Raw genomic sequence first — 23,244 nt, 5'->3', positions numbered from 1 at the left:
GGAAGCCTGCTTCTCCCTCGCCCTCTGCTTCTGTTCCCTCTCTCTGTGTCTCTGTCAAATAAATAAAATCTTAAAAAAAAAAAAATCAGGAAAAACCAGACTGTGACTTAATCAAATTCAAATTTCTAAGCCCTTCTAAAAAGATTAAGTATTAGCAATTGCCCTTTCTGAAGGACAACTTATTTTGAACAAAACAATATTAAGGAGCTTGGACAGTTTGTTAGAGCTGACTTACAAAAAGTTCTCACAAAATTTTTTTTTTCAAATCCTTATCTGCATTTAGAAATGCACTTCAAATTCTTCTTAAAACATCTAACAGAGATAGTAGCAAAGATAGGACTGGAGATAGGATTAAATACTTTGTTAACTTGTCACCAGACAAACACACCAGATATGGTTATAATGGATGCTTATGCTTTAAACATGTATCAGCACAAAATTTCTAGTAATCCCGAATAAAATTCACTATTAGAAAACTGTACTTAAGGGGCACCTGGGTGTCTCAGTCATTAAGCGTCTGCCTTCGGGTCAGGGCATGATCCCGGGGTCCTGGGATCGAGCCCCACATCGGGCTCCCTGCTCCGCTGGGAGCCTGCTTCTTCCTCTCCCCACTCCCCCTGTTTGTGTTCCCTCTCTCGCTGGCTGTCTCTCCCTCTGTCAAATAAATAAATAAAATCAGAAAGAAAGAAAAGAAAGAGAAGAGAAGAGAAGAGAAGAGAAGAGAAGAGAAGAGAAGAGAAGAGAAGAGAAGAGAAAAGAAGAAGAGAAAAGAAAAGAAAAGAAAAGAAAAGAAAAGAAAAGAAAAGAAAAGAAAAGAAAAGAAAAGAAAAAATAAAAACGCTACTTAGGGGCACCTGAGTGGCTCAGTGGGTTAAGCGTCTGCCTTTGGCTCCGATCACGATCTCAGGGTCCTGGGATTGAGCCTGCTTCTCCCTCTCCCTGTCGCTACCTCTGTCTCTCTCTCTCTCAAATAAATAAAATCTTTAAAAAGAAAAAGAAAACTGTAACTATGAAAAAATTAAAGTGGGACAACACCTGATATAATTAAAGCTGACTACATCCAAAATGAAAGAGTAAAATTCGTTCCAAAAGGGGAGGTAAATGAGAATGTATCTACATATCAATGTGTGGGAGACACCAAACTGACAAATTTCATGTAACGTAACTCAGTTTTATAATACAATGTCTGGAATTTGCTTCAAAATAATGGGAAAGGGAGAATAACATATGAAACAAAAGCGGCTATGAGTTGATACCCCTAGCTGGATGCTAACACTTGAGGACTCATTACGCTAATCCACGGTAGGGTATACTTGAAAACTCCCGTAATAAAAGGTTCTACAAAATTCAAATTCAGTTATCTACTGCAGAGGCTATTTTGTTAAGGCTGTACACCACAAACCAGGAAACATCAATACAATGAAATAGAAGAAACATCGAAATTTGCCAGTATGTCAACGATTTCAACACACCAAAATGTATATATGAAATGTTAAATTACAATCCACAATTATGTTAAAATACATTTATACTAACCAAAATCTGAGCCTTAAGCCTTTCTCAATCTCTCTGTGAAAATCAACCCATGTCTCAAATTTCAGACTGTCATCAAAATTTATAGAATAAAAACTCAGCCACCCTGTTGTCAAAGCACTGAAGTTACTTCTTGATATCTGAAAGTATCAAACCAAGTTTAATCCAATCCAGATAACACTAAGGGTGGTAACAGACCTGAATAGACAGGAGAAGAGAATTTCTATTCACTAAACATCGCTATTCGCTAGGCACACAGTATCTCATTTAATCTTACAGTATCTCAAACTCTCACTTCCGTTTTTCTCACCCAAATATTACAGGTAAGGAAGTTTGAGGCTCAGAGAGGTTAAGTAATTTGCCCTGGGCCACACAGTGACTAAGTGAAGAAGCTACGGAATGTGTCCTACTTGAAAGTTCAACACATTAGGCCATGCCACTACTAATAAACTGAACTTTCTCCTTGCCTCAGCCCCTGAAATGCAAACATGCCTGAAGAAATTCAAACTGTGGGTCTAAATGGCTTAATGCCATCAGACAGTTCCCTGAAAAACAAGTTATTCCAGACACACATAAACAAGATCTTAATTAATGGATCTGCCCATCATTCTTTCCCTGACTGAGACATTAGCCTACAAGAATTTTATTTGACACTTGAGAAAAGCTTTGCCTTTCCCCAGCTTATACTTTTAAATTCCTAATTATTTTATTCCCAACAAGCTATAAAATCATAAGAAAACAAACATCTCTCAGAAAAATTTTACAGGGAAGAAAAGGTTATTTAACAACTTTTTAAGAAGTTGGGCAGAATATAACTAGTATATAATTACTTGGGGATTTTGCCAAAGCTGTTCTTTGCCACAACTTTATAAATGAGAGCAAGTGATCAGGTTTCTTTTTTTTTAAATGATATCTGTAATAATATACTATTAAATTAACAAAGTAGTATACAGTGATTCCAATTCAGCTCTAAACACCTTCCTCCTTTCATCTATACATAAATGCATATGGTAATTTTTTTCTATCTTTAGTCACATATATACACACACGTATATATAAATATACACATACACACATACGCACCCCTCAAAATGTTTAAGGCGATTATGTCTGGATGGTAGGCTTCTTCTCAAATTGTTTTTTAATTTCTTTTTAAATTTTCTACAAAGTACAGGTATTATTTTTAGTAAAACGCCTACAAATGTTATTTTTTAAATGCATAGAAGAGAAACTGTCTAAAAAAGACTGGCCAGAGACCAATGGAAAACTGATGGTCCCCAGGAGATGAATCAGTGGAACCATAAGTGTTTCCTCGGGTCATTACAAAAGGGGGCTGTATGGGACTTATAAAAGTGTAATTGTTACTTTCAAACTCACTAAATTTGTTAAGGTTACTAAGCTTAAGTAATTCCAAAATAAACACATTATCCTTGGGTCTCCAATACTGTCTTCAGTTAAAGTCCGTTACAGTGAGGTTCAGAAACATTAAGAGCATCCCTCAGTGAAACTCCTGCTTGGGGGCCCGGAATATAACTTTATCCCACTGGAAAAACAGGTTTAAGGATACCCAAAATAAATACAGAGTTGATGGCAGCTCCACTTCCTAGTCCATCATTTAGCAACATGAGCCCATAGTAGTAACGATGTGGTTCAACCACCGAAATGTTTGCAAACAACAAGAGTCCATGAGCGCCTTTCCTTTAATCTCTATACTACTCACTAGCATTAAGTTCTATCAGTGAACCTTCTGCACACTGATGAGCTGCAGGTCCAAGTAAGTGATTATTGCTAGCATCGCCCCGAGTTAGCAACCACCAGGCTGCATCCCCACAAAGCAAGCTAAGCAGTGAGGCAAAACCTTACTAAAAGCCTTTTCAAGAACAGTAAAGTACCAACAACGCGACACCAAGAGCACTTTACACCTGCATGAGTTAGGAAATGAAACACATGAAACAAATTCAACTCAATGCTGAGGCATAATAGAAGCAACTCAATTGTACCAAGGAGATCTCTGATCCAGCTCTAGAGTTCTTGATAAAACAACCAAGAAATCTGTCAGTGCCTTTAAGGGTCAAGGCAAAGTGCAGAACTTGAGAAAGGGAGTGTTCCAGAGTACTAGAAACTTCTCTCCTGTGCCCTGTCACCCCTCCCCACACACACCCACAAGGGAACATAAACCTGCCGAGTGACTACAACATATGGTCCTCCACCCAGATTTGCCCAACAAGCTGATCTTTACCCTAAGCTTTCACTCTTTAAAATATTAAGGGTGAATTTTTTCCTATGTAAAAATATCTGACTTTATAACGACAATCACTGAGAAAATATGATCCATTGTGCAGCCAATTTTGCTGAAATATAACCATTCAGTAAAGGCAGGGGTCCTCATAAGAGTTCTACAAATACACTGAGAAAGATTTTAAATGTGTTATCTGTGTTCTTTAAGTTACTTTATTTCCAAGAAGTCGATGTTACATAATATTTCTTGACTAAGCTGACTGTGCCAGTAAAATACAGGGAAGTATTACTTCTGGACCTACTTTCCACCTCTAAGGAAAGCCTTTCCGTTTTTATAGCTAACATGACAAAATCTACTTTTCAGCCAAACTTCCTCAACACAGCAGTTTAGATACTATTTCAAATACTATTAAATTTAATAGCAGGCCTAAATTCAGACTTCTCATTTCACTTTTGCACCTACTGGAAATTATTTCACTCAAAATAATTATGTCTTCAGACGATTTCCTATTTCCACTTAAAGTGGAAACAAATTAGAACACTTCAAATTCTATTTGCACTTCCCAAATACAGTAATGACTCATTTATCTGGCATCATCAGAAAATGAGGTTCTCCACATGAAGCATTTTCCAGATAACTGAAGTCCACAAGAGCACAGAGCTTGTCTGCTTTGTTCCTGCTGTATTCCCAGGGGCTAGAACAAGGGCTGGCACACAGCAGATGCTCAGTAATAGTCACTAAACATATGATTACATCAAGTACTAAAGCCCTTTTATTTTTTACCCTCTAATAAAAATTTTCCTACTGTTTTAGCCATCCGAAAAAGAAAGAAAGAAAGAGAAAGAAAGAAAGAAAGAAAGAAAGAAAGAAAGAAAGAAAGAAAGAAAAAGAAAGAATAAAGAAATAACCCTGAACAGAAATTGTTTTTTAAATAAATCTGCGGCATCACTACAAACAGCAATCACTCTACTCTACACGGACAATGCCCTCAGAAGTTATTAAAATATCATATTTAAATGCCCTCAACATGCTATGCTTTCTCACTTTTCCGTTTCTGATAATCAGCTATCATTTCTATTTGCTGCTGCTGCCTTTACATACAGATGTTTGGCAAGATTCTAAAGTTAGTTCTGCCTCCAAAGCAGAATAAAATACATGAACTTAGTTACAATTCTGAAGTCTTTCCCGCTTACTTCTGACCTGTGACTACATGCTGATTCTATGCGTTTAACAGACTCCTTATACCACCCACCACATTCTACATAAAATCCGAGATGGTTTTATTAGTTTTAAATGAATATCTTAAGGGTTTTCATTTAAGTTCTACGTGTCAAATACTAATCATGAGTAATGGCTCAAAGACCAGCTCCAAGATAAACCTCGGGGCATATTTTTTAATCCATTTAGGAGACACCAACCACGACAAAGCTGGATTTCATCTTGCCTGATACACTGTGATAGGGCCATAATTTAGATTCACTGTTCCAAAGTTCATGACAGCAAAAATCAAACACACTGGCAGCCACGGTGCATCATGCTTGCACAGAAAGGCATATCTCCCTGAACCGAAGAGTGGAAAGAATAATTTAAGTACAGCATTTAGTTTATATAATACGACTGGAGTTCCTTCCCCACAACAGACTTTGAATAATGTTTATAATTTAGCAATCAACTGAAATGATGAAAGAATTACCACAATTGAAATAAAATATTTATGTATTTCAAACCAGTAGAATTGTGTCTTCAAAAACTAAAATAAGCTAACACAAACCGAGTTCTGAATTAGGGATGGATACAAATAAAATGGGGGATTTGTTTATTTGGGTTTTTGAGTCTCTTTTCTTCTTTTTAAAGATTTAATGAACTTTCATTTGAAATAAGTGTAGTTTACTAAATTAAAGGATTTGATTACATATTCTTTAAAAGTAACTAGCTGGGTAAACAATAAAGTAAGTTATCCAGAAGTCAAGAAAAGAAAAATTACTTCAGACTGTTTTATGAATATTCTTCCAAAATCACCAATCCTTCAACAAAAATAGTTCAACGGAAGATTTCAGTTCCTGGTACTGAACTGAACAAAGAGAACCACATGTTTTTAATGGTTGCTCATAAACGACCCAAATAAATCTCCAAAAGAACAGCAGTGGTTCTTTCTGTAGTTTTCCCTTCAAAATGCACAAGACCAATTCAACATAAAAATAAAAATTACTGTACTTTATGGCACCACTCACTTTGTGACACATTTATTTGCTGTCATGAAAGTTAGTGCCTCAACAAAGTAAATGAGATTTAGGGAAAAACTTTTTTTATATCTTAAAGAGCACAAAATGTCCTTACCACTTGAGGCAGAAAAAGTTTACCCACCTCAAATGAGAAGCATTTCAAACTAAGTGAGAGACCAAAGTATTTATGTATCAGTGTTACAAGGAAGCTTTCCAAATAACTTTCTAATCAATTATGATGTGACCTTAGATCAGGATTACATTAACTACCATTTATAAATAAGAAACGAAGCCTGCACAACAGAAAATAGAACTTAAAATGTAACCACTGATGTTCTCCTTTGCCTGACTTTAAATCGTGAATTAAAACACAGCACAACAGCACACCCTGCTGGAAGTTCGAAATACAACTGGAGTAACTAGCAGTAACTGGATTGCAAAGATTTCACCCGAGATGAGAATTACTTCAAACAGAAAATAATTTCCCACTAAATGATAAAAGAGGCTCAAAGGTGTTAATCATCAGGTGCCTATACATGTGGTCTTAAAAGTAAAGTCTGGACTTAAAATAATTTCATAATCAAAAAGTGCTTTTTCCTGTTCATTTCCCTAGGCCCACACAGCACCAACACCCCCCAAGTGATATCACCATTTGTTATTTCAACACTAAATAAAAATATTTTCCAACCTGCTTTCTGTAAAAAGAAATTGGTATTCACATAAGAGTAAATTTGAGGCCATTTCTTCATGTGATTGCCTGTAGCACCCCTAGATTCCCCCATCCCACCCTGGCCTCAGAAACATCCCTGAAGACCACCATTAAGAATCCACAAGGCAGCCTAGTGGTCCACGAACCACAATTTACATGCCCTTGGCAAAATGCCTACACAGATTCTGGAATTCAAAACACGCAGACTATATTAAGAAACCATATGCCATGAAATCCCCATCTAGTACATTTCAACATTTCCTCAGATGTGAAAAAATCACAGAAGCCATTGTCTAAGATAATCCAGCTCAGTGCTCTCTCTGTAACAAACAAAAAAGCAATCAGAGGATGAACAGAAAGGAACCAAAGTTTTATAAATATGCTCCCTTGGCTATAGAAAAAAAAAAGCTTCTTGGTACCACTGAGCTCCCTCCTTATTCTAGCTCCCTTCTGTTCTAGCACTGAAGTCCACTATTCTGAGTGATTAGTGTTAACTTCTCATCTCCTGCTCCCACATTTAAAAGGTTCTGTTTGACCTGTGATCAACCTGGAGGACACTCTTTATCATAAACGGCCAGCAATTCTGAAAACCAATGAAAGTCAAAGAAGATCAAACACTTCAGTGTAGTCTTCCCTCGAGAACTGCAAAAGCAAGGGGCACCTGGCTGGCTCAGTCAGAAGAGCATGCAACTCTTGATCTCAGGGTCGGAAGTTCGAGCTCCACACTGAGTGTAGAGACTACTAAAACAAATAAATAGACTTTTTAAAAAATTGCAAAAGCAACAATCACCCAGTCTACTTTTCTGAAATTGTCTCCAGTGGTATTATTTGCTTCATTATTTCAATCAAGATACACTTTAAGGGGCGCCTGGGTGGCACAGCGGTTAAGCGTCTGCCTTCAGCTCAGGGCGTGATCCCGGCGTTATGGGATCGAGCCCCACATCGGGCGCCTCCACTATGAGCCTGCTTCTTCCTCTCCCACTCCCCTTGCTTGTGTTCCCTCTCTTCGCTGGCTGTCTCTATCTCTGTCGAATAAATAAATAAAATCTTTAAAAAAAAAAAAAAGATACACTTTAAATAGAATTTGAAAAGGATACCAACCTCAAGCCTCTTTTCAAGTGACTCAATCCTGTCCTTTTTGCTAGCTAGGTTGGCCCGTGTGTAGCGGCTCTGCCCGGGAAGATACAAAACTTGACTGTAGCACTCTTCCCACACCTGGTTATAAGCTTCACTTGAGAGTTCTCCGTGGCTCATACCTTGTTTGACCACTTCCATCTCCTGCACCAGAACATCCTGGGCCTGCGAACAGTAATAATTTCAGTAAGTTTGGGTACTAAAATAGCTTGCCATCAAGAGAGAGCTTTAAAAAACTAGTTTTTCCTCTTTCTTTGGGTAAAGGCAAGGAGTTTGGGTTGACTAGTTGTTTTTTGTGGAAGGGAAGAACAATACTTAAGCAAAGAATTAAGAAGCCAATAGGTTGGTGCAGGCGGATCTAAAAAGGCAAGCGTCCATGTATCCCCAATAACATAAACACCCTTTGCCTTCACTCACTGTAATAGTAGCCACCATTTCTTGGTTATCTACTAGATGCCAGAAACACTTCAGTCTAAAGGTTTCACTTACATTCTCTCCAAATACCACACCACCTTAAAAGTAGCTAATATCAACCTCATTTTAAAGGTGATGAAACTAAGGCTCAGAGACATTAAGCAACTTGTTCAAAAACACATCACTAAGAAAGGCAAGGCAGGATCGTGCCCAAGCCAAATGGTACCTATGCTTGGCCGTGCTCCTTCCACTCTACCAATCCCACCCTACACATTAGAGTTCACAGGATTGTGAAGGGGAACTAGGCATTTCTTTTGATACAGGCCTTTTTTCTCATCTGATGAAATGCCGCTGACATTGCCAGAGAATGAGGCGGAGGCACAGATCAAAAAATAATGGATCACAGACCAGGTTCCACTTACTACGAAAGAAAGTTTAAGATGACAGAATGAGGGGGATCGAGTTGGACAGGCCTGGATACAAATCATAGCTTTACCATTTAAGGAGCTGTCTGAACTTGCTTAACATCTCTGAGCCCATTTCTCATCTGCAAAATGAGGATAATACCTACCTGACATGTTTGTTATTAGGATTAAGTGATACAATATACATACAGAGCCTGGCCCAACGTCAGACACAATGACTCCAAGAGCGTACCACATAAACTTTTTCCAGCCCTTTGTTTCATGGATCAAAACTGACAACTATTTTTTTTGTGCCTTAAAGGAAGCTTTCAATCATTCTAATACATCAGAAAATAAGACCAAAATATATACTTAAAACAATGAAAAATCATGTCTATAGAAGATACAGAACAGATTCTTTAAAACAGTATCTCTGAGAGGAAATAATGAGAACAAACCAATTTTAACATTTTTAATGAAAATCTGACACTTCATAAGACATACGGTATATCACTCCCAAACTGTACAGAATAAAAATTTACAAATTCCGCTCTTGTAATTATTAGAAGAGAGTATGACTAAGTTATCTTTAAACTCTCCATAATCTAAGTAAACAGCTGCTTCCAATTCTTTTTGGAACACAGACGACTATAAATACATACATAAAATATAAAACAATATTCAAACTACTCTGTAATGGTTTCAAATAATTCCAAAGCACTACCTACAATTATTATTTTCAAAAATTTTATTAGAATCTACCCCCTATAGAACCTTCTATCAGGCAACAAGCGATCACAATGTGATCCTTATTTCAGGTTTCCATACATAAATTCTTAAATCCCATCTTCCCCTATTTTTACTCTAAAGAGAGGAGACTGTTCAAGTATGGAATTCAGAGTGTAATTCTCAACCTCAGTCCGATTATTAAATGTGCTTGCCACAGGAACAGGCCCTCAACAGATGTCGGTTTCCCATCGCACTTGCTAAAAAACAGTAACTCAAGAGTTATTCAGAAATCAGGGGCAAACTGTTCAGATATAAATTTAAACCCTTCCTTTCTCTATTTTCTAAAAATCCTTTAATAAACACGCATTACTTCTGCAACAAGGAAAACAGAAAGTAAGAAAAGGGCAGAGGGAAAGAACTGGGGAGAAGATAGAAAAAAGATATCTTATGGGTAGTTTCTCCCAAGTATGCAATAGCCCATACCAATCAACAGGTCTGTCACTGCCCCTCCGGGCTAAGGCCTACAGAAAAATGAGTAAAGCTAATGATCACTCTGCTTCCAGCCACGGCACCAACTGTATTTTCTCATACCATGGAACAGATTTCTATTCACAGTCACAGCTGTTTGCTCTGTCAAAGCAGAAATAATCAAATGCATATGGAGGAAGAGGCAGGACAGACTTTATACAAGAAAACGTTTCTGTATTTACTTATCCAAAAGGATAGTGGGAAATCCTGTGAGGGAAAGAAATTCAGTAAACAGTATTTCCTTTCTCTGACTAGGTGAAAGAAACATTTTGAATATATGCTTGCTTTTTCATATTAATCTAAATAAACGAGATTTAAGTATTAAAGGCATTCAATTCTACTCAGAAGTAGCAGAGCGAAACACAGGAACTGGCAATCACAGCAACTGTCCATCAGACATACACCCATGAAACAAAAACACCTTGCCACCTAAGCCAGTGATCACCTGAAGAGCCCTAGCACAGAAGGGGAGAGGGTGTGGTCAAGTACGTCTTCTTCCTAACACTTAATATGAATGTTTATGTCCTAATCACATAATTCACTTGTTTATAAATATCAGCATGAGAAAATAAAGCTCATGTTCGTCCATGATACATAGTACTTAATAAATACTTTAATAAAGACTAAAACATTCCTGTTGAATCATACCTTTTTGAGCTCTTCTTTGGAGAATTTTTCATAAGGATTATGTTCCAGATAGGCAATGTGTTCTGAATTATTAGTACCAAATCCCACAGTTTTTCCTTTTTTATTTCCAGATGGTTCGTAAGGGTGATGCAGAAGGTCATAATGAAGCATTGTGATCATTTCTTTTTTGATTAGTTCTTCACTTTTTTGTAAATCTGTTAGAGGTGGTTCCACATTTAGGGGTCTTAGAATAGTTTCATTTACCTAAAATTTTAAAACAAGTGCAATTACCAAACATATCACTGCAATACAGATGCTATTACTTGTTCTAGCGTGAATAGCGGTTTTACGTTTTCAAAAGAAACTTTTTTTTTTTTCCCCTTCTAAGGTCTTACTTGTACCAGTGAAACATTTTAGAGATTAAATCTGGGAACTGCTTTACTATATTCCAGAAAGTAGATAAAATTATGTTTTACAGACTTTATGAATGATATAAAAACATCAATCATAAAAGAAGAAACTTAAAACCTCCTAAGCCAGAAATTCTAACACTTACTTCTGATGGTCTTGGCAGATCTTTCTGGACAGCTTTGTGCATTCGTTTCATTTCCTTTACACGCTCTGCCTCTCGTATAGCCTTAAAAAATTATTGTTATATCCATTATTACAGCTATGCAGTATATGCCACATTTCATTAGAGTTGAGAACACTTTATAAGAACATGTATGTTCAAGAGCTAATGCTACAGAAACCTGTGTAAGTTTGTAGAAAAACAATATAAGGCAACAGAATCAGTCTATTCATTCTCTCCTTACAATACAAACTAACAACTGCCAACAGCTACTAGAGCATTCTCCAAGTTTACATGGCTCCATCCATCAGATAGTCATTCTTTTCTTGTTTAAACTGGAATCCTAATAAAAATCCTAGAAAAGAGCACAGGCAGTAATGTCTCTGACATCAGCTGTAGCAACATTTTTCTAGATATGCCTCCTGAGGCAAGGGAAATAAAAGCAAAAATAAACTATGGGATTACATCAAAATTAAAAGCTTCTGCACACTGAAGGAAATGATCAACAAAACTAAAAGGCAACCTGTTGAATGGGAGAAGGTATTTGCAAATGACATATCCAATAAAGAGTTAGTATCCAAAATATATAAAGAATTTACACAACTCAACACCAAAATACAAATGATTCAATTAAAAAATGGGCAGAAGAAAAAAAATGGGCAGAAGATGTGAACAGACACTTTTCCAAGATGACATCCAGATGGCTAATGGACATATGAAAAGACGCTCAACATCTCTCATCAACAGGGCAATGCAAATCAAAACTACGATGAGATAGGGGCACCTAGCTGGCTCAGTTGGCAGAGCATCTGACTCTTGCTCTCAGGGTCGTGAGTTCAAGCCCCACATTGGGTGTGGAGCCTACTTAAAAAAATTTTTTTTAAAAGCTACAATAAGGGGGCGCCTGGGTGGCACAGTGGTTAAGCGTCTGCCTTCGGCTCAGGGCGTGATCCTGGCGTTATGGGATCGAGCCCCACATCAGGCTCCTCTATGAGCCTGCTTCTTCCTCTCCCACTCCCCCTGCTTGTGTTCCCTGTCTCGCTGGCTGTCTCTATCTCTGTCAAATAAATAAATAAAATCTTTAAAAAAGAAAAAAAGCTACAATAAGATATCACCCACACCTGTCAGAATGGCTAACTTTAAAAACACAAGAAACAACAAGTGTTGGCAAGGATGTGGAGAAAAAGGAACCCTCCTGTACTGTTATCAGGAATGCAAACTGGTGCAGCCACTGTGGGAAACAGTATGGGAAGTTCCTCAGAAAGTTAAAAATAGAACTGCCCTACGATCCAGCAATCACATTACTGGGCATTTACACAAAAAACCACAAAAACACTAATTCAAAGGGATACATGCACCCTTACGTTTAGAGCAGCATTAATTACAATAGACAAATTATGGAAGTAGCCCAAGTGTCTACGGAGAGCTAAATGGATAAAGATGTGATGGATGTATGTTTATATGTACATACACATATGTATTTGTGTGTGTATGGATAGAGAAGACACGATACACACCCACACACACTACAATGGAGTATTATTCAGCCTTTAGCCATAAAGAATGAAATCTTGCCAATTGCAAAAACATGGATGGAGACAGGGTATAATGTTAACCGAAATAAGTCAGTCAGAGAAAGACAAGTACCATATGATTTCACTCATATATAGAATATAATAAAACCAGCAAAAGGAAAAAGAGAGAGACAAACCAAGAAACAGACTCTTAACTACAGAGAACAAACTGACGGTTAACAGAAGGGTGGGTGGGGGAAAGGGTGAAATGGGTGCTGGGGATTAAGGAGTGCACTTGTCGCGATGAGCACTGGATGATGTGTATGTATGAAGTGTCGAATCACTACATAGTACACCTGAAACTAATATTACACTGTATGTTAACTATATTGGAATTAAAATAAAATTTAAAAATTAAAAATAAATAAATTGGAATCCTAAACTTAGAAGGGACTCTCAATTGTTCCTCCTGCAATACAACCCTCACTTCCACCCCAAAAGTCAGTGATTTTTAATTTAAAAAGCCAACCAATGAATGTGTTGTTTTCTGATTCTTAAATCATGAATTATGTGAGTTAACACATTAGAATTTCACAGCATTTCTAAGAGTATATGTAGAACAAAGTAACTAAGAGAACTAAACACAAAAAGTATTATCCTGTATTAAAAGCACATTCATGTGATTTCTAAAATATATTTGTATTGATGCTACTCACACTTCAGTTCCATGAAATCACTCAACTTCTAAGATCATCCTGAAATGGACTCCAGAAAGAATTCCTAAGAGGGGTCACATGACCTCAGTGTGAGATCAAGATTCACCACTTCCCAAATATGAAAGCTGGGAAAGTTAATTAACCTGAGATTATTTCCTCACTTCTAAAATGAAGCTAATACCTATCCTATTTACATCACCAGGTTAGTATGTGCAAATAAGTAAGTAACTATGAGATATATCAGTATAAGATGTTACTATTATTATTCTGACACACTCGAAATTTCCCTCTTTCCCCCGCTGCACACTCACTAATATAAAAAAATAAAATCAAAAAAATAAAATAAAAGACTATTTATGTGTATATTAAAGAGGCATCACAAATCTGATAGAAGGTATTTAAATTATATATATACATACACATCTTAAGAACGCCTATCAAGATATTCTCGGTATAGGGGTGCCTGGGTGGCACAGCGGTTAAGCATCTGCCTTCGGCTCAGGGCGTGATCCCGGCGTTATGGGATCGAGCCCCACATCAGGCTCCTCTGTTATGAGCCTGCTTCTTCCTCTCCCACTCCCCCTGCTGTGTCCCCTCTCTCGCTGGCTGTCTCTATCTCTGTCAAATAAATAAATAAAATCTTTAAAAAAAAAAAAAAAGATATTCTCGGTATATTATTAATTACATGATTTTATGTTATTAATAATGGTAAGTAATTTACTTTAGAGAAATCTCTTTAAATACTGAAAAAACGTTTTGTTTTTTTTAAGGAGGGATCTTGACACATTTAATGACCATTCTTTATTCTCTCAGTCCACTGACATAGCTCAGCAACTTCACACTTCCTTTCTAGCACAATTACCCACCTGCTTTCGTGCATCCACATCAGCTGCATCTTCAATGTAAGTATCATCTATTTCACGGTCTTCCAGCTCCTTCTCAGCATTTTCTGGCAGAACAATTTCAAAGTCATTCTTAGGGGCAGGAAGGCCCAACAATCCTAAACGGAGATGTTCACGAGATTCTCTCTCCTGTAGAAAAAAATTGGTCCATCTAAATTCATACACATTAAGAATTCAACCAATATTCTTTTAAGAGTTTCTAAAAAATAATTAGCTTATTTTAATTCTAGAAAAATGATCCCTACCTTCAGAGCTCAGACAAGTTTTTTGCTTGATTTCTAACTCACTTTCTTCTCTAAATTAAGACCAATAACTCTGATTTGTGATCGATACAATTACTCAGGGATATTCTAATAGACGGTTTGGGAATTACCTCTGCAGGGGCAGAAAAATCCTTTAGGATTTCCATTTAAGGAAAACATTTCTGAAACTGAAATTTAACAGCAAATGAAAAGAACAAGTTCACAAGTTAATTTGTCCTTGGACTAATTAAACCTAATCTGAAAAGATGCCTGAATTTTTGTGTGTGCTTATTTTTAATAGACTAGGGCACCCGGCTGGCTCAGTCAGTGGAGAATGCGACTCCTGACCTTGGGGTCATGAGTTCAAACCCCATGTTGGGCATAGAGTTTACTTAAAAACAAATGGAAGGGAGGGAGGGAGGAAGGAAGGAAGGGAGGGAGGGAGGGAGGGAGGGAGGAAGGAAGGAATTACTAGGTCATATGATGGCCAAAGAAAACAGTCTACTTTTCCCGAAAGAAACTGCCTGGTATCCCAAGTTTTCCCCAGTACATCCTTGGCTTACCTTTCCAGTCTCATTCCCCACAGCTCCATTACATGTATGGTAGGTGTGAGGACCCGATGAGCTGCTAGGTCCAAAACATGCTCCATGCTTACTCACATCGTGGCCTCCATCTGAGATAGACCCCAATCTCCTTCTGAGCATACCTCCTCAATGAAGGCTTTCCAAGTGCCCACCCAACAAACGTGATTATTTCTTTCTTTGGCCACCCTAAGTATGCTGGTTTTACTCAGAGAGCTTACTCTGTTCTTATATTACAATTATTTTCAGACATGGTTTAGTACGCCAATCTCTCCAAAATATAAACTTCCTTAAGACAAAGGACATCTTTACTCAACCTCAGCTCCTTTCAAGTCTCCAGATCAGCACTTTGCACACATTACATTCTTCATTTGTTTAGTTGTCATGTAGCCATTCACAGTTGATATTAGCTGATATCAATTTGGGCATCAAAAAAATTCTAAACTAACCAAATCTATACATGAAGGTAGAATTAATTTGTAAAGTGAAAATAGGCCAATATCGCTGGAACTCATTAAAAAAACATCTTACAATGATTTTCTGTGGCATCACATAATAAGACCCAATAGTAACATAATAAAAGCAGTAACAAGAACAGAAATAAAACTGTGGCTTTTATAACTAGCTGTCTGTATCAGCTTGCAAAATACACAAAGGAAAACTTCACTAAGATAAGCAATAAACATCAACTTAACTTGCCTTTGAGATCTAGACTATTCTTCCAAAAGTATAGGGCAAACAGAGGAATCAAGGCTCAAAACCTAATTTATGAAGCATTCCAAACTCAAATTTTATTTTATAGAAATAGAAAAAAAAAGTATCAGTCAAGAAAGTAAACTATCGGGGCACCTGGGTGGCACAGCGGTTAAGCATCTGCCTTCGGCTCAGGGCGTGATCCCGGCGTTATGGGATCGAGCCCCACATCAGGCTCCTCTGCTGTGAGCCTGCTTCTTCCTCTCCCACTCCCCCTGCTTGTGTTCCTCTCACTGGCTGTCTCTATCTTGCCAAATAAATAAATAAAATCTTAAAAAAAAAAAAAAGAAAGTAAACTATCATTAGCAAATGATAAAAAATAAAATCATATGAGATACAAGGAGCATTACTATCAGCATAATCAATATTCACAAACATATTAATAAGTAGGCTTATAAGACCAAAGGTTCTCCTTCTCGAGTCCTCCAATCATTCTTTTCTGGCATCCGCAGGTATACAGTTTCTTAAGGTGTATGCAATGTGCACCAATGAGGGGAAATATTTTAATACAGCACCCATGAGACAGAACGGTTTTTTATAAAAATAGTATTAAAAGGGAATTGACATGTACCATCTGCTTCACATAAGAGGGGTCACTGTAGTCTGCCATTCCATCCTCAGGATTAATGTTTAACTTGTCTCGAAGAGGCGTTCTACCGGGGGTGGAGTTAATAACCGGTTTGGGAGTTGTCCCACTGCGGGGAGTCAACCCTTCAGATCCATGAGAAGGAGTCCTAGAAAGACAGAAATTCCAATTAATGAAAGCACCAATTTTATCTGGATTGTACTTTCAAGTGTTTTTCACACAAACTATGTGAAAATAATTTTCACAATATTTTATGTGAAAGCATAAAAGAAAGAAAGAAAGATCACAGAAATTCTGTCTCCCTACCTGGTTTTACGTCAGCTTTCTAGGTTATAAAACAGGTTTAGTTCAAGTAGCTTAGTATTTACACATAGTATTACACATAGTATTTTCACTTTAATGACTTCCAAATTATTCCATCTGACATTTTCTTGCCTTGTTAAACGAGGCCCACCAAGCATTATTTCAACTCTTCCTTGATGCACCGCAGGGTGGATGAGAACATGGAGGTCAGCCACCCTGCTCAAACACCCCCAGGAAACTCTTTTTTTAGTTCAGTGTCTTCATCGTATCATTTGGCCCTCGTGGTGAGGATCTGTTGGCTACTTCAGTAGTTACTCCCTGTACATTTTGTTTGGAAACCAAACACAGGCTTATATATACTGAGTGAAGGCAGAGACTCTCTCAGGAATAAAGTCCATACAGTCTGCAACTTATATTTTAATTGATCAAAGCCTTTCTCTGTTGTTGTTGCTGTTGCTTATTTCCTTTATCTTGGCTGTTGCAGACAAGTGGCACTGCCAGACAGGTGTTCCCAAAGGTGAGGTGGGGTGTTATCATTAGACATGGTCCCTGTCCCCAAGGAGCTTACAATCTAGTTGAGAGAAGACATTCACAGGAAAAAGAGGGATTAGGCTCTCCTACAAGCCTTGCAAAAGTATTAAATATTAAAAGGATTTGGCTGCTGATGCTTCTTGATCCTGCTGTTGGGTACAGTTATAACAGCCTGAGATGCTTCCCATACTAAACAACCAGGAGGAGGACATACCCCTAACACTGAAAATTAAAAGTAAAGCCCAAAGATTTCCAACCTTAAAAGCTCAAATTTCATTTTAATATGACTTGCTTCTACAGCATTTTTATCTCAAAAAGTCTTCTTAAAAAACAGTAACTTAAAACAAAACAAAAAAATTAAAAACAAAGACTGAACTCTGACCTCTAGTTAATGATATACACAAGACAGTGTTAGAAGTGAAATGGACAGAAACCTGCAACTTACTTTGAAGTGCATTAAAAAATTAGATGGACTGACGGATATATGATAAATCAAATACAGTAAGATGCTAACAACTGCAGAATCTAGGAGATAAGTAATACGGATGTTTGTTTTCCCATTCTTTTGACCTCTCTGAATGTTAGAAATTTTCATAATAAAATGCTGGGAGAAAAGCAATAGTAATACACAGATAAAGGACTACAACTTTTATAAAATTCAACAAATGATCATTAACAGTGGACGATTTGTTCTTTTAAATCAGATAAAATGTATTCAGAAACAAGGTGACAGCATCAGAAACCCTGAAAAAAGAAGAAAGTTCCATATAGTTCTAACCAATTCCTGGCTATTATTATTGTTATTTACTACTATGAGTGAGAAGAAATCAAAAAGGCAAATTGAACCCTTATTTCCATTCTCCATCAACATTACTAAAGCAAACACGTCCAATCCTTGGATTCAAGTTTTCCTAAAACAGAAAAGGCTTACTTATTCACAATACCTGAATGGGGTAGAAAGAACTGTGTTTGGAGTCTGAACAACCTGCCGCTGTGGAGTCACACCTGAGAAGTCACTCTCGTGCAAAGGGGTGTTAAGTCCACCTTTTAATGGGGTGTCCACATTGGTCAGGGCCATGAGGTTCTGAGCTTCCTGATAAACAAGAAGGTAAAGAAATGTATTTTAACAGTTCAGCCAGGAGAGCAGAGTCCTCTCTTCTGGTCCTACTATATAAATCTCAAAGGAGACAGAATTCTTATACATGTTCTTAATGAACACCAAGAGAGAAAATGAACTCTGGGCCGTGGCAGCATTCAATACTTCTATTCCTCTGTCAGCCTAACATAGCATCTCAGAGGTTTTGGAATGAAGTTTAAAATGTCAAGAAATGTTTGGGGGGGCGATGGGGGGCACAGCAGTGAGCGTCTGCCTTCGGCTCAGGGCGTGATCCCGGCGTTATGGGATCGAGCCCCACATCAGGCTCCTCCGCTATGCGCCTGCTTCTTCCTCTCCCACTCCCCTGCTTGTGTTCCCTCTCTCGCTGGCTGTCTCTATCTCTGTCGAATAAATAAATAAAATCTTTAAAAAAAAAAAAAAAGAAAAAAAGAAATGTTTTGAAATGAAATTATCATGACCCAAAAGCTTCTATTACCTGTGCCAAATCTCTTTACAATCATAAAGAACTAAGAATTCAGATTTTCCCATGTGAGCCTACATGTCACGACAACCAGATTTTTCTTTTTTGAGAGACCGCACGCACACAAGCACATGAGTGTGCATACATGCGTGAGTGGGGGGGGGTGGTAAGGGCAAAGGGAAAGAGAGAAAATCTTAAGTAGGCTCCAAGCTCCACATGGAGCCCAACACAGGGCTCAACCTCACGACCCAGAGATCATGACCTGAGCCAAAATCAAGAGTCAGACGCTTAACTGACTGAGCTACCAGGCGCCACCAGAACACCCAGATTTTAGTCTGGCTTTATCACTAACTCTATTCAGTCTTCATTAGCCCCTCTGAGTCTCAGTTTCGTCAACTGGTAAGATACCACTAAGTGGCCTATTCACTTCCTGAGAAAACTCACGAGAGCAGGTTCCTTTCTGAAGACTTGCTGTTCTCTTTAGGCAAGTCTGACATTGCTCTCTTTAGCCCCTCTACCACAGCCCTACACTCACTACTATCACTGCACCCACAATCTCCTCATCCCCAACTCCAGCCCTGTGAGAGACTACATTTTTCAAGATAGTCACAGCCATATCTCTCATCTCATGTGCTCTTCTTATGATCCAACTTTGATAGAACTCCCATCAAGAGGTGGGGGTCTATGTCCCCTTTTTTTGAATCCAGGCAGCCTTGTGATTTACCTATGACTAACAAAATGCAGCAAAGTGACACTGCTTGACTTCCAAGGCAGGGTGAACAAAAACACAGCTTTCCACCACACTGACTACAACACCCCCACTGGGGCCTAGAGACACCATGAGAGAAGTTCAACTGTTTTGAGGCCACCTGCTGAAAGAAAGCCCAAGCCACAGAGAGGCCACACACAGATTTACTCCCCATTCCCAGGTGAGGACCCAACCCACAGCCAGCATCAACTACCAGACATGGAAAGATGATGATTCAAGCCCCTATGTATCAAGACACCCCCAAATGTTGAGTCTTCTTAGCTGAGGCCCTAGACTTCATGGAACAGAGACAAGCCATTCTTTCTGTGCCCTGGCCAAATTCCTGACCAACAGAGACCATTAACACAATAAAATGTTTTAAGCCGGTAAGTTTTGGGGCAAAATGAAGATAACCAAAGCAAGGCTTATTCATTCCATTACTGTGTTGTTCATATTCATTGGAAGGAACCTTGAATTTCACATTATCAAAGTCTTGTGTGTGTTCCTTTTGCCAGCCCAAATACAAACATTCTTCCCCAACTAGGCTCCCAAAAGGCTGGCCAGCTTTATACCTCTGGGCAGGAGATTGGAAGCCACTTCTCTCAGAAATTTGACTAACCTAAAAGAAAAGATGTAGAGGGGCGCCTGGGTGGCACAGCGGTTAAGCGTCTGCCTTCGGCTCAGGGCGTGATCCCGGCGTTATGGGATCGAGCCCCACATCGGGCTCTTCCGCTATGAGCCTGCTTCTTCCTCTCCCACTCCCCCTGCTTGTGTTCCCTCTCTCGCTGGCTGTCTCTCTCTCTCTCTCTCTCAAATAAATAAATAAAATCTTTAAAAAAAAAAAAAACGAAAGAAAAGATGTAGAAATACTGACATCAAGAATTTGCCAATGATGGGTGCCTGGGCAGCTCAGTTGGTTGGGCATCTGACTCTTGATTTCAGCTCAGGTCATGATCTTAGGGTCATGAGATTGAGCCCCACATCATGTTCCATGCTCAGTGGGAAATCTGCTTGAGATTCTCTCCCTCTCCCTTTACTCCTCCCTCCCCCTGTGCACATTAGCTTTCTCTCTAAAATAAATAAATAAATCTTTGGGGGGGAGAATTTGCCAACGAAACCCCCCCAGCCAGTTCAGCCTGGAATCAAGGAGGCCTTACCCAAGGAGCTTCTAGTCTACTTTTATTTTATTTTATTTTTTTTTTAAAGATTTTATTTACCCACTTGACAGAGAGAGACAGCCAGCGAGAGAGGGAACACAAGCAGGGGGAGTGGGAGAGGAAGAAGCAGGCTCACAGCAGAGGAGCCTGATGTGGGGCTCGATCCCATAACGCCGGGATCACGCCCTGAGCGGAAGGCAGATGCCCAACCATCTGAGCCACGCAGGTACCCTTCTCTGTGGCTTCTANTCTAGTCTACTTTTAATTGCCCTGCCCTTAACCCTTAGAAATAGGCAGATATAGGCAGAGAGCTAAAGATTACAAGATATTTGAGGAAACATCCAATACAAAAAACAGAACAAAAGAAACTTAAACACTATGCAGGGAAAAGAAAACTTTTAAGAACAAAACAAAACCATCATTAATAGCCTCAGAGAAAAAGACAAAATATTCATTAAATGAGACACTTAAAAACTGAACACATTTTTAAAAAGAGCTCTTAGAAATTAAAAATGTGATAGTAAAAATTCAAAAACTGAACAAAGATAAAATTCAAAAAATCTCCTAGCAATAAACCAAAAGGTGAATCAAAACAGGAAACCAGAAAGGAATAAGAAAATTTGAGGTTCATAAAAAGGAACAGACCAATGAAAGGAGGAAACAAAAATTTTCAAAATAACATCCCAGAATCGAAGACCATGAGTCAGTCTCCAGAATGAAAAGATCCACCAAGTACCCAGCACAGTGATTGAAAACAGACCCACACCAAGAAATATGTATGTGAAAAAGAGATCATATAAGCTTCCAGAGGGAGAGAAAAAGGGGTTTGCTATTAACAACCTAAATGGCACAGGTGATCTCAAGAGCTGTAACAGAAGCCAGAAGATGTTGGAGCACTGCCTTCAAAACTGTAAACAAAAACCATTTCAATCTGGGAGTGCCTGGCTGACTCACTCGGTGGAGCATGCAACTCTTGATCTCAGGGTCATGAGTTCAAGCCCCATGCTGGGTACAGAGCTTACTTAAAAGGGGGAAAAAAAAAAAAAAGAAAAGAAGATTTCAACCTGGAATTCTATACCCAGTTATACTATCAATCAGTTAAGAGGACAGAACAGAAATTTATATATATGCAAGGTCTTAAAAATTCCATCTGCCATGGGGGCGCCTGGGTGGCACAGCGGTTAAGCGTCTGCCTTCGGCTCAGGGCATGATCCCAGCGTTGTGGGATCGAGCCCCACATCTGGCTCCTCTGCTATGAGCCTGCTTCTTCCTCTCCCACTCCCCCTGCTTGTGTCCCCTCTCTCGCTGGCTGTCTCTATCTCTGTCAAGTAAATAAATAAAATCTTTAAAAAAAAAAAAAAATTCCATCTGCCATGAACCCATCCTCAGAAAGTTACCAAAGGACATGCTTCATTAACAAGGGCGTAAACCAAGAAAACCAAAGGCGTGGGAGCCAGGGAAGAGGCAATCCAAGGGATTTTCTAGGGTGCCAGGAAATAAGAGAACAAGCTGTAAACAAGATCTAAAGAATAATCAGTCCAAAATAGAACATTCAGAAATTTTGAGAAAGACCTCTTCAAAAAGCTAAGAATATCTAAAATTTGATCAGATTACAGGAGATTTACACATATAGTGTCAAGTCTAGAGTTGAATTCCTGCTAAGTAATGAGAAAATTTAGCATGTGAATAAAATAAGCATTAACTCAAAGAAAAAGATAATGTGCAGTATAGTAATTACAAGGCACTTTGTAGGCTCAGCAATTAATACAGTTTACACGGTCATCAAAATTATGATATAATCATAATGGAACATGAGGGATGGGAAGAGTGCGTATGCATGGTAGAGGAAGAGGGTGTGAGCGCCAAATGTTCAAACTCCCAAGTGGAAAAATGGCTAAAACTAAAAATAAATCCATAAGTAACAAGTGTCCTAGCAATAAGGTGGTAAAAACAAAGAGTTCTAACTGGAGCCTCTAGAGAGCAAGCAATGAGGAGCACAACTGTTTCTCTTACTAAGTTTATCTGACTCCAAATCAAGACCTTAAAATTAAAATTTCTGGGGGTGCCTGGGTGGCACAATCAGTTAGGCATCCGACTCGATTTCAGCTCAGATCATGATCTCAGGGCTTTGGGATCGAGCCCTGCATCAGACTTAAGATCCTCTCTCTCTCTCCCTCTCTCTCTGCCCCTTCACACCCCACTTGTGTGTGCTTGCTCTCTAAATAAATAGATATTATATATAAATAAAAAATTATATTTCTGGGGCCCCTGGGTGGCTCAGCCATTAAGCATCTGCCTTCGGCTCAGGTCATGATCCCAGTGTTCTGGGATCGAGCCCTGCATCACCTGCTCAGCAGGAAGCCTGCTTCTCCCTCTCAAACTCCCCTTGCTTGTGTTCCCTCTCTCGCTGTCTCTCTGCATCAAATAAATAAAATCTTTAAAAAAAAAATTATATTTCTGACTATCAGAGAAGAGGAAATGAGACGTAAGGGTGATCAATAGTGTTCTGTTAGGGGCGCCTGGG

At 38.6% G+C, this 23,244-nt stretch overlaps 1 protein-coding gene across 1 annotated transcript in view; it reads right to left on the bottom strand.

Moving 5' to 3' along the window:
• The window catches only part of CDC5L (cell division cycle 5 like), a 45,700-nt gene that overhangs the window by 4,922 nt on the left and 17,534 nt on the right, over nt 1-23,244 (bottom strand). Inside the window, exons 9-14 of the mRNA XM_002914454.4 lie at nt 18,183-18,331; nt 16,390-16,552; nt 14,207-14,371; nt 11,096-11,176; nt 10,561-10,803; nt 7,805-8,002 (exon numbers count right to left, since the gene is read on the bottom strand). Of these exons, the coding sequence (XP_002914500.1) occupies nt 7,805-8,002; nt 10,561-10,803; nt 11,096-11,176; nt 14,207-14,371; nt 16,390-16,552; nt 18,183-18,331 (999 nt within the window). The remainder of the gene's footprint in view (nt 1-7,804; nt 8,003-10,560; nt 10,804-11,095; nt 11,177-14,206; nt 14,372-16,389; nt 16,553-18,182; nt 18,332-23,244) is intronic.

The sequence above is a fragment of the Ailuropoda melanoleuca genome, chromosome 19 (genome assembly GCF_002007445.2).
Source record: "Ailuropoda melanoleuca isolate Jingjing chromosome 19, ASM200744v2, whole genome shotgun sequence".
Taxonomy (NCBI): Eukaryota; Metazoa; Chordata; class Mammalia; order Carnivora; family Ursidae; genus Ailuropoda; species Ailuropoda melanoleuca.
The sequence above is the reverse complement of the archived record's forward strand: the minus strand, read 5'-3'. Positions and strand labels throughout refer to the sequence as shown.